Source organism: Heloderma suspectum, chromosome 2, assembly GCF_057233095.1.
Source record: "Heloderma suspectum isolate Gila_16-S chromosome 2, 16-S_ref, whole genome shotgun sequence".
NCBI classification, from domain to species: Eukaryota; Metazoa; Chordata; class Lepidosauria; order Squamata; family Helodermatidae; genus Heloderma; species Heloderma suspectum.
The window spans coordinates 179,009,265-179,021,223 of NC_139459.1; the positions used below are offsets into that span (position 1 = coordinate 179,009,265).

An 11,959-nucleotide genomic window follows, 5' to 3' on the forward strand; every position below is an offset into this window, starting at 1 on the left:
GTGGGAGAGCACACTACCTCCCTAGGTAATTGGTTCCATTGTCATATTGCTCTAACAGTCAGGGAGTTTTTCCTCATGTTCAGCCAGAATCTGGCTTCCTGTATCTAGAGCCCATTATTCCGTGTCCTGCAGTCTGGGATGATCGAGAAGAGATCCTGGCCTTCTTCTCTGTGACAACCTTTCAAGTACTTGAAGAGTGCTATCATATCTCCCCTCAGTCTTCTCTTCTCAAGGCTAAACATGCCCAGTTCTTTCACTGTCTTCATAGGGCTTTGTTTACAGTCCCCTGATCATCTTTGTTGCCCTCCTCTGAACCCTCTCCTGCTTGTCTGCATCCTTCTTAAAGTGTGGTGCCTAGAACTGGACACAGTACTCCAGATGAGGCCTCACCAGTGCTGAGTAGAGGGGAACTAGTACTTCCCAGGATGTGGAAGCGATGCTTCTATTAATCCAGCCCAAAATAGCATTTGCCTTTTTTGTAGCCCCATCACATTGTTGGCTCATATTCAGCTTGTGATCGACAACAATTCCAAGAACCTTCTCGCTTGTAGTGTTGTTGAGCCACGTATCCCCATCTTGTAACTGTGCCTTTGGTTTCTTTTTCCTAGGTGCAGAACTTGGTGTTTATCCCTATTAAATGTCATTCTGTTGTTTTCTGCCCAGTGCTCCAGTCTATCAAGATCACTTTGAATTTTGTTTCTGTCTTCCAAAGTATTCGCTATCCCGCCCAATTTTGTGTCATCTGCAAATTGGATCAGCATTCCCTGCACCTCCTCCTCCAAGTCATTAATACACATGTTGAAGAGCACTGGGCCCAGGACTGAGCCCTGTGGTACCCCACTCGTTACATCTCCCCAGTTTGAGAAGGTCCCATTGAGAAGCACTCTTTGAGTCCAATTCTGTAGCCAACTGTGGATCCACCGGATCGTTGTTTCACCTAGCCCACTTTGAGCTAGTTTTCTCATCAGGAGATCATGGGGCACTTTGTCAAAAGCTTTGCTGAAGTCGAGGTATATGATGTCTACAGCATTCCCACAGTCCACAAGGGAGGTGACTTGATCAAAAAATGAGATCAGATTTGTCTGGCAGGATTTGTTCTTGACAAATCCATGTTGGCTTCGAGTAATCACTGCATTGTTTTCAAGGTGCCTACAGATGGATTGCTTTATCATCTGCTCCAGAATTTTCCCAGGGATTGATGTCAGACTGACTCATCTGTAGTTCCCAGGTTCCTCCTTTTTACCCTTTTTGAAGATAGAAACAATGTTAGCCCTCCTCCAGTCATCTGGCACTTCACCCGTCCTCCATGATTTCTCAAAGAGAATAGACAGCGGTTCTGAGAGTTCTTCTGCCTGTTCCTTTATTTCTCTAGGATGCAGTTCATCTGGCCCTGGAGATTTGAACTCATTCCAAGTAATTAGGTGTTCATTGACCATAAAAGTCAGGTTCCCCCGCCTGCTGTTTACTTTAAAAGAGGGGAAAGGAGACCTATGCCCTTCAAGATATCATTGGACTACATCTCTTATCATCCTCTCATCGTGACTGTTGCCCGAACTGGATGGGGTTGATAGGAGGTGGAGTCCAGCAATATCTGGAGAGCCAGAAGTTGCCCATCCTTGCTTTAAAACCGGAGTGGGGACCGTGTGGCTCTCCAGATGTTGTTGGACTGCAACTCCCATTAGCGAGCCTAGCCAATGGTCAGGGATGACGGGAGTTGCAGTGCAACAACATCTGGAAGCCCACACATTCCCCATCTCTCAATCCTCTGTTGTGGCCATCAGCCGCTACGCTCCACCAGCTCTCGTCCCCTTCACGTCATGGGAAGGAGCTGCACTCAACCCACACCTCACACATGTGCACAAACCCCCGTGAGAAAGGGGTCCTTAGAGCTCGGTTCTGCCACGTGGCCAGAGCCAGCTCCACCAGGGCTCAGGGCTGACGGTGCTCGGCAGAAGCCCAGTTTGCAATCGCAAGCAGCCCAGTACGTGCCAAGCCAGGACTCTGGCAATGGGCCACCCTCCCACAGCTGCCCAGCATATGTGCTTTGATTGCACTTAAAAGGGCTCTATAAATAGTTTCCCCCCACCCACCCCCTCTCTTGCTGCACACAGAAATGCAGCTCCCAGGCCCTATGGATAGCGTGCCTCTTTGAGTTGCTTGCCAAGCATGACCCAGCTGATGGATGAGCCTTTGGAGGAGGCCGGGATTTTTGTCCCAGTGGACAAGACTGCGGGCCTGTCGGGCTCTCCACAAGAGAGCTGGGAAAGGCATTTGCACAGCGGGGCACCTAGAAAGGAGCTTGAGTGTGAGCCAGCTTACCCTTGGCGTCACTGGGAATGGGTCCAACCCTACGCTCTCTCCTTGCTTCTCAGGGCGTGCTAGGGAGTAGCCTCCCTGAGGAAACAAGGAAGGGCCCTGGCTGGCTTTCACCCAGAGATGAGCTACCAAGTCTGAAAGTGGCCCTAGAAAGCAAGACCAGGCTGAGAAACTGCCTCCTTCAGATGAGAGAAAAGGGGAGGGAATGGAGGCTGAGGTGGGCAATTTTTGTACATGTGAAAGGCTTTGAAACAGAAGAGTGGGGACTGGCTAAGGATATACCCTGGGCTGTCTTTGGAATGGTAACAGGGGGAACTAAAAAAGGAACAAAATGTAGTACTGGGCACAGAATTCACCTCTTAGAAAAACTCAGTCTTCACTTTGGGAGACGGGGAAGAGCAAGTTTCTAGTCCTTAAGATTCCCAAGGGCAATGCCTGCTGATATCTCAGAAGCCAGTGTGGGAGGGTGGCTGAGTTGCATAAAGTTTTCCCTCTGGAGTCCTGTTTTTTGGGGTGTGCTGAGGTGTTCAGTAAAGGGGCTGGAGTCTACTTGGGAAGATCTGTGCTGTATGGGAGTGTACTTCTTATCCCTTTCCCTTCCAGATGAGTTTTTTTCTACTAAAAAATAAATAAATAAGGCTGCTCCTCCCCACAGGAGGAAACAAAAACAGCTGGGGGGGGGGTGGAAGGGACTGGAGAGGAAATGGTTAAACACAAACACATACCTGCCGCTGATCTTCAAAGGCAGATTCAGCTTTCACGACTGCATTGTGTAATAATAATTTTTTAAAAGCACTACCGTGGGGAAAACTATGGCTCAATACCATGTGTACTTTGGTCCTAAGATTTCCTGTGGTCAGATGCTTCTGTGTCTCATATTTTATTTCTTTATTATATTTCTATCCCACTTTGTTTCTATGGTGGAATTCAGGGCAAGATTCACGGGGTTCCAAATTGGTTCTCACCACCACCACCACCACCGTGGCAGAGACCAAACCCAGACCTGCTTAGCATCAGCAAGGGGATTGTATCAGATGCTTTTGGGCCACACACTGTATAGCTTCTAGCCCTTCCACATGACTTGCAAAAACCAGAATGAATTAGTGTGAAGTGTAAAAAACTCAGAATAAATCATATAAAATAAGAGAAATGATGCAAACTTATTTATTTACTGTACTTTTAAACTACCTGATATCCGAAGTTCTGTGGGTGGTGTATAGTACATTAAAAACATACAATACCAACATTAAAACGAAAAATAAAAGTAGCGCAGATTAAGATAAAACCAGCAGCAAAGAATAAAACCATTACAACATCATAAAACCAAAGTAAAACCAGCAGCAGAATAGAGTACTTGGATCAATCTCCTATAGAGGTTGCAGAATTGGGATAATCTGGGAGCAGGATTTCAAATGTTGTTGTTGTTGTTGTTTTAAAGCACACAGTGTCCTATGCCTTAAGACCCTTAAGACAGTATGTGAATTCCCATTGCAGAATTTTAATAGAGACTTCTGGGCCATCATGTTATAGCTAAGCAGCTTTATGCTGGGAGCAGAAGCCAGGAGCATTCTGTGAACCAGCATAGAACCAGGGACACTAACCTAACCTGGCTTGGTGTGTTCTCCCCCTACCCCCTTTTTGCAGGACGGTTGTGATGCCGATTGCCCACGAGTTCTCGCCAGATGTGGTGCTGGTGTCTGCAGGCTTTGATGCAGCCGATGGTCATCCTCCCCCACTGGGAGGCTACAAAGTCTCCGCCAAATGTAAGGCCCCTTCAGTGTCGCCTAGGGGGGCTGATTGGCAAGGGAAAGCCAACAATGTCTGAGCTGGGTATGGAATATGCAGCCCACTAGCAGCAGGCCACTAAGGCAGGCCATGTGGGGAGGCCCGGAGAGGACACATCTATGCAGGTGCTATGCAGACAGCCGGTGGATGCTCTTGCTGCTTCAGCTTTCAATGGCTGGCCAGCCATTTGGATGCTTGCCAAGGGGGAAAGCACTTGAGAGGACATCCTAAGATACTGTGGTTTGAGATACCTTGGGGCTTAGGAGGGGTTCCTCAATAAGACAATCAGTCAGGGCTGACAAGCCTGAAAGACAGCTGGTACTAGTGTATAAATCCCTAAATTGCTCAGGATCACCTCCCTCAGCTGACCTGAGTTTTAAGATCAGCACGGGGAGGCTCTTCTGGTGGTGCCTCGGGAAAGTGTGACTCGTGGAGTTAACCCACGAAGCAGGACCTTTTTGGTGGGGGCTCCCTTGTATTGGAACTCCCTCCCTGGAGAGATTTGTCTGGCCTCACGCTCTTTGCATTGAAGCATCAGGTAAAAACCGACCTGTTTTTGCAGGCACAGTGAAAGCTGATGGTAGTTATTTCTGCTGCTGATTGCTGTTGTTTTATTGGATTTGGAAAATAAGGCTTCAGCAGTTGTCCTCCAAATCAGCTTGACATGCAAGTATGACAGAGGGAGAGACAGAGAGAGAGAGAGAGAGAGAGAGAGAGAGAGGCTCTACCATTACACTGGCTCATACGCCCACATCAGGCAGCGGAGCGGGAAGAGCGGCAAATTGCACTGCTCTCCCCCCAGCTCCACCAGGAGGGCCTGCTGCTGCCTCCCCACTGCCTCCAGCAGGTGCTCCTGCTGAGGCATTTGCCACAACAAGGGGCGGCTGGTGGGGCTCTCCAGAGCACCCTGCTGGGTGCGCCGCCTTACCGTGGCTGCTGGGGGCCCCATGACTGCGGGGTCACATGAGAGCTCAGCCAACCTCTCGCAGGGGCCCCATAGCTGAAAAGGGCTGCAAGGTGGGAGCGGGTGGGCAGGAGCAGCCAGCCAGGGGCAGGGACAGCTGTGCCCCACTGGAGGCGGCCAGATACGTCGGGCCGGGCCTGAGAGAGGGAGACAAACAGACTGACTGACTGGGGCTGTCCAAGAAAGGCTGGCAAGAAGAGGAAGAGGAGGAGAAGCCATCCTGACCCCACAGGGATGGGACAGGGTCGGAGGGTGTTCTGCCAGAAGGTCTGATGTTCCTGTTTCCTTTGGCTTTTTCTCTGCAGGTTTCGGCTACATGACCAGACAGCTGATGAACTTGGCTGGAGGGGCCCTTGTTCTTGCCCTGGAAGGAGGCCACGATCTGACCGCCATCTGTGATGCCTCGGAAGCCTGCGTCTCTGCCCTCCTGGGTAACGAGGTGAGTGGAGCCCATACTTAACAGAACCAGGGGGACATCCAGGGCTTATCCTGAGGCAGAGCTTCATCCTAGAGTTTGTTTTTAGTGCTTGGCCTCAGCCGTAGAACGCATGACAAAATAATCTAAAGGAGAGTGCCTCTGAGGATGTGCAAAGTGCTTGTTTCTTCCTACTGCTTGTTCTCACATACAGAGTTTAATTTCTAAATGTAGGGCATGTATAAACAAGACATCAGTTAAAACAACACACAATCAGTAAATCTAACAAAGAATCGGTCTAAAACTTGGCAGAGAGATGTAAAGATCACAAAAGGGGGGAAAGAAATGAAACCAAGCCGAACTGAAAGCACGGCAGGAGAGAAAGGGGCTAGCAACATGTCAAAATCCCAATGAAGAGGTGGCCAATCGGGCTTCTTGGGGTAGGAGGTTCTACAGCCTGGGCATCCCGTGATTTACATACGTATTCATCTCTTGCAAATCAGTTTTTTCATGGATTTTGTAGTCCTTGGGAAGTGCCAGCTAAAAACTGAAACCTCTCCAAAGAAGGAAAACTAACATTCACATCATGAAATCTTACCCATGTGTCTATCACATTTTTATTCTGCCATTTTCCCATGGATGTGGCAGCATGGATGTGTTCTGCCCCACACCCATCTGGGCACAACAACAATCCTGTGACATAGGATAAGCTAAGAGGGTGACTTGCCCAAAGCCATGCTACTGTAACCTTCATGGCTGAAAATGTAAAAACATAAGAAGGGCCCTGCTGGATCAGAAATGGCATCTATGTAGTCCAGCATTCTGTTCCCACAGCAGCCAAGCAGAGGCTCCTTGGGAAGCCCACAAGGAGGACATGAGTGCAACAGCACCCTCCCACTGTTGTTTCCCAGCAGCTAATATTTGGGGTCATGCCGCCCCTGATCCTGGCGGGACTGACTTGATTAGATTTATTAAATGTATATGACCGTCCATTAACAAATATTATCTGGGCGGCTTACAGATCAAGGCAAAACAAAATGTACAAGCAATAAAAATTAATTAAAAACCAACAAGCAATAAAAGTGCAGTATAAAAAGCCTTCCTTCTAATAAACAGAGCATCAGACAATGAGCAGCTCAGATTAAATATCATGCTAAAACAGTGAGAGACGCAACAGGGAAGCCTCTCTGAGGGTGGTTAATTCTGCTGCATCTCTGCATCAGGAATAATTGTATCATCCAATCCCATCTGATGAAGAGACATGCCAGAATTTCCCATTGAGGCTGATTCAGAGGGGGCAAGGCCAGAGCTGTGAATCTTGCCTAGATTCAACTGGCAGCCTTTTCTGTGAGATGGGGTTTGGGGTTTGCATAGAATGATTCTTTAATTCCACATGAATCATAGGATGTTGCCTTATACAGGTCAGACTGCTTATCCACCTAGCCCTGGAGTATCTCTCCGGGGTCTCTGGCAGAAAAAGGTTATTTCCCGTCACCTGCTACCTTTACAACTGAAGATTCCAGGACTGAACCTGGGACCTTCTTTATGCAAAGCAGGTGCTCTACCACTGAGCTCCACTCCTTCCCCAACTGTATGTCTTGCATCACACATTAGCCGTCATCGAAAAGTGTGCTATCGTGTCCTGGCATGCAGCTTTGGGAATCATCGCTCTGTCTGCTACGTTACACTGGCTTGGGTTTATTTATTTGTTTAGTACATTTCTAGTCTACCCAATAACTAATGTTCTCTGGGTGGATTACAACCAGTTAAAATACTAAAATGCTATACAACAGTTAAAAAGATAACATATGAGATACAAATATTTTAAATATTAAAATACAATACAATGTAAAACAGCACAGGAATTGTAAAACAGCCATAATAACCTAGAACTAGGTCTCTAAATTGCCTGGGAGAAAAGAAAAGTCTTTGCCTGGTGCCAAAAAGCCAACAACATAGGTGCCAGGAGAATGTCTTGGTGGGGGGGGGTTACCAAAGGAGGGGTGCCACCACCGAGAAGGCCCTCTGTCTTGTAACCACCTGCCTAGATTCTTTTGGAGGAAGGAGGGCCTCTGTGGGGAGGTTTGCAGGGGGAAGAGTTCACACAGGGAGGGAATTCAAGCATTTGATCCTTGTGGTTACCTGCCACTCCATGTCTCTGCCATGGATAAGGAATTCTGTTGAGGTCTCTGGCTTCTAGAACATTGAAGGTCCTGTTGCTGGGGCGATGCCATCAACAGAATGGATGGATCCCTTTAGCAGGGGGAGAAAGTACACTGGGAGAGCAAAGCAGCTGAGGAAGTGGGCTGTGTCTGGCAAGGTAGGTGACAGGCAAACCTCTTTGGGGAGTTTATTCCAGAAGTGGGGTGCCACCACTGAGAAGGCCCTCTCTGTTGCAGCCACCCGCCTAGCTTCCTTTGGCAGAGGCAGCTGGAGAAGGGCGTCTGAAGATGACCTAAGGGTCTGAGCAGGAACATGGGGGAGGAGACATGCCTTTAGGTACTCTGCTTGCGTTCAATGTTAGCCCTACTTCGAGTGGGACCATTGAAATGAATGGGACTTAAGTTAGACTAACATTGGATTCAACCTGTATATTTTGTACAGGTGACAGTGGCACCTATCTACGCCCCCCCCACACACACACACCTGTGCAGTTTTAAACTTTGATTTTTTCTTACTGCATTAAGCAGTGAATACCTACCCACAATATCACATGAGCCCCCACTAGTATTTCCTATAAAAGGAAAATATGTGCAAGGCTAGCCCTTCTGTTATAGCAATGACTCACCCTTCAAAGAATCCTTTTTTCTTTTCTTTGTTTAAACTCTTTTATTCTTAGTGCAGGGAAGAAAGCTACCTTTTAAACTAATTAGCAAAATCCCTCTTTTGGGGGACTCAGTCTAGAATAACAAGAGGACATAAATATTCAGGAACAGTAAATGGTATGACAAAGGATTGCTCAGGTACATGTACAATAGAATTCAGTAACAAACATATATACACTAAAAAAAAGAGAGACTGTTGAAGAGATTCTGAGTGATCTTCTGGTTTCCCAGTTTGCCGAGTCAATTATATTTATATCCGGAATCATTTTTTATAAAATAGTAATTAAATGTGAGATTCACCATAGCTGTTAATTCCTTTCTTTGAATGACTTGGGCTGTCTGTACCCTGCACTAAAACACTCCGCTTCCATCAAACACACGCTTCAACTCTGCTTCCCTCTATTACAGTGTAATTATTACATGTAATTATGGGAAGAGGTGCATGACTCCGCTTCCCTTTATCACATTAGTACAGTGATCACACTACAGCTGCAGAATTGCAGCTTGCACCACAGTAGAACTGAAGATTCTCTGTCATGACCTCTGGGACAGTTCACATTTGTGACTGCGCATGAGCAGGACCTTCCCGATCATGTGAATTATTTCCTGTTTTAGACACATTACAGTGTATGGGCTGTTTTTAGAGAACAACGGTTGCCTGCAAGCACCCTGTTTTTTCTTCTTTGAACGACTCCACGTACAGTCATGCACATGACTGGGCTCATTATGACATCCTGTGCATGCGCTCCCTCACATTTTAGATGACACCAATCACTCTCTGAGAGTATCAGTTACAGGTAAGCTTGTTTTGTACCACAGCTCGAGCCCCTGCCAGATGAGACCCTGCAGCAGAAACCCAACGCTAACGCGGTGCGCTCCTTGGAGGCAGTGATCCGGGTGCAAAGTAAGTGGGGAAGGGGCCCCAACCGGGTGGGAGACATGTGGGAACTCGTCATTTTGGGGAGCCGGTTCTGTCCCTTGCCTTTTGCTGCGAGCACTGTCTGGCTTCTCAGAGTTCCAAGGCAAATGAGTCACTTTCAGCAGTGATTGAGGAGTGGGACACACTTGGGGTTTGATAAAACGTGCATGGTCCACAGCATGTCAGTGAAAAGGGCTGAAGAGAGAATGAGTTTCCAGAGCAAGGAGAACCTGCAAAGGCCAACCAAGTGGGAAGGACAATGTCAATTTTCTTGAACTCTCAGGTGGTCCTTCTGGGAGTTGAATTCCAAAACATCTGGAGCTCTACCTTCTGCCCATCCCTGGTCTACATGAACAGCTGATCACATATTTGCTTGTTTGTTTGTTTGTTTGTTTGTTTATTAGATTTATTAGCCGCCCATCTGGCTGGCTACCCAGCCACTCTTTCTGGATTGTACCACTTCACCTTTTAAGCCAAGGGTTTCTTCTTTGATATCTTGCCCCCACCCATTTATTTTTCTAGCTGTCCCTCACTTATAGAACTCTCTCCTGATTGTTATTTGGATGGACTCCCTCAGTCATGGTGCTCAGGACCAACCCTTTTGTTGTATTTTTGTAGGCTGTAAGTTTGTCAGCAGGGCCCTATCTTTGCTCTTTTCATATTATAGTACTTAACAAATCCTTGGGATGATGATGATGATGACGACGATGACCTGTTGTGGCAATAAAAAGAGCTGGTGTGGAGCAGGGGCTAGTGTCAGACTGAGGCCTGGGAGGCCCAGGTTCAAATCCGTGCACAGCTGTGAAGCTCTCTGGGTGACTTTGGACCACCCATGTCTCTAAGCCTAGCCTATGTCACAGGGTTATTGTGAGGGTAAGATTGCTGCTGGAGAGGAAGGAGAATCATAGAATAGTAGGGTTGGAAGGGGCCTACAAGATCATCAAGTCCAACCCCCTGCTCAGTGCAGGAATCCACGTCAGAGCATCCCTGACAGAACAAATATTTAGATTTGTTCTAATTATTTATTGTTCTAAGATTTAGGAATGAATGAAAAATCTGTTTAGTTTTTTACCACAATTGATCCAATTCACACTTCCTGGAACCAAATGCAGACCTGAATGCGATCTGCAGTCTGTGTCCATACATTTCTAAGGTTGCATTGTGATCCACGCAACAGCAAAAATGTGTACATTCCAAAAAATGCGTACATTTGAAAACACACACAAACTTTCTGTAGTCAATGGGAGACCACTCTTGTCCATAAACATGGAGCATGTCCAATTGGGATCATAGTTATCATGCACTGCTGTTACAAATTGGCCGATAGCATCCTGCAGTTGTGGAGTTGGAAAACAGGTCCTGACCCTCATAAAAGCTCCCATTGGTTCCCTTGGTACTCTGTTAGTCCCAGACCTGCCTCGGTGCTTTGAGCGCTGGTCCTTTTGCAAGTGATGCGACAAGCTAGACTCTGATCCTGCCTGTTCTTTTGCAGGCCAGTACTGGAGCTGTGTGCGGCGCTTTGCCCCAACCGTGGGCTACTCATTCCTGGAAGCGCAATGCCATGACACAGAAGAGGTGGAGACTGTGACGGCACTGGCCTCACTTTCCGTGATGGCTGAAAAAAGGTGATGGGGCTTCTCGGACTCTTAAAGGGTATGGCTCTCCAGATGTTGGATTGCACCTCCCATCAGTCCTAGCCAGCACAGCCAATGGTGAGGGATGATGGGAACTGCAGTCCAACAACATCTGGAGGCGAAATGCCGTGGGCAAAAAGCCTTGCATAAGCAAAGCCCCCCTGCCCCATTGTTTAGCAGAAATATTTGTCCATTGACCCCTTTAATCCAAAGATATCCACATGAAAGAAGGGAAGAAGGAACATTTCCGAAATAACAAACCCCACTGCAGCTACCATCCCCTTCAGTGTGCTGGCAATTCTAGGAAACCAGATTTGAAGAATGGCTGCAGTGCATCTGCTTGCAAGATGGAACATTTCAAAGCTGCAATCCTACCTTGAGGACTGTGACGTCTGGTCACAGTGTCCTACAGTGAAGAGGGATGGCCATCCCTTTATAAAGAGCCAATGTGGTATAGTGTAGAAGAGTGTTTGATCTGGCCTTAGAAAGCTCTTTTCGGAAGCTGAGTGGGCGGCCTTGCTCCAGTCTGCCTCACAAGGTTGTCGCAAGATAAAAGATTCCCCTGGTATGCTGCCTGAGCTCTTCGGAAGAAAGACTGGATACAGATATGGCCAATAAATACAGTGGTGGTCCCAGCCAATCAGTTAATGGTAACTTTACTCCCCACGCCCAACTAAAAATAAAGGAGAGCATATGCGCAGGAATGACCTGTCCATATTTGGGAGGGGGAGATGCATTTACTCCGAGGTCATACTGCCTATGGCCTGCAGCCACTCTGAAACCGGATAGCACAGGCTGGCCGTGCTCTCCCACCCCAGTCAGGAGGTAGGCTTTTCCTACGTTCTCTGCCTTCTGAACAGTCTTCAAGGGCAGCCCCATATAGGGTGTATTGTAAACCCCCGGATTACAAATGGATGTATGATGTGCTTGTCCGGTGACCTGTGCAACCTGACCATTCTCTGATAGAGAGACCTCCCCTGCACCTTCTCCTTCTGTTTCCCTCACAGAACAAAAGTTCCAGGGAGAGGGAATGACTAGTAAATTGTTTTATGTTGGTGGTGTGCATATGCATTTAGCGACTGGGTTCTCACAGTTCCCTGC

At 47.5% G+C, this 11,959-nt stretch overlaps 1 protein-coding gene across 23 annotated transcripts in view; it reads left to right on the forward strand.

Moving 5' to 3' along the window:
- Nucleotides 1–11,959, forward strand: part of HDAC7 (histone deacetylase 7) — a 242,137-nt gene that overhangs the window by 223,714 nt on the left and 6,464 nt on the right. For all 23 annotated transcript variants that reach the window (XM_084836476.1, XM_084836480.1, XM_084836477.1 and 20 more), the window contains 4 exons: nucleotides 3,961–4,079; nucleotides 5,371–5,504; nucleotides 9,125–9,209; nucleotides 10,717–10,849. In XM_084836476.1, coding sequence (XP_084692602.1) covers nucleotides 3,961–4,079; nucleotides 5,371–5,504; nucleotides 9,125–9,209; nucleotides 10,717–10,849 — 471 coding nt within the window. The remainder of the gene's footprint in view (nucleotides 1–3,960; nucleotides 4,080–5,370; nucleotides 5,505–9,124; nucleotides 9,210–10,716; nucleotides 10,850–11,959) is intronic.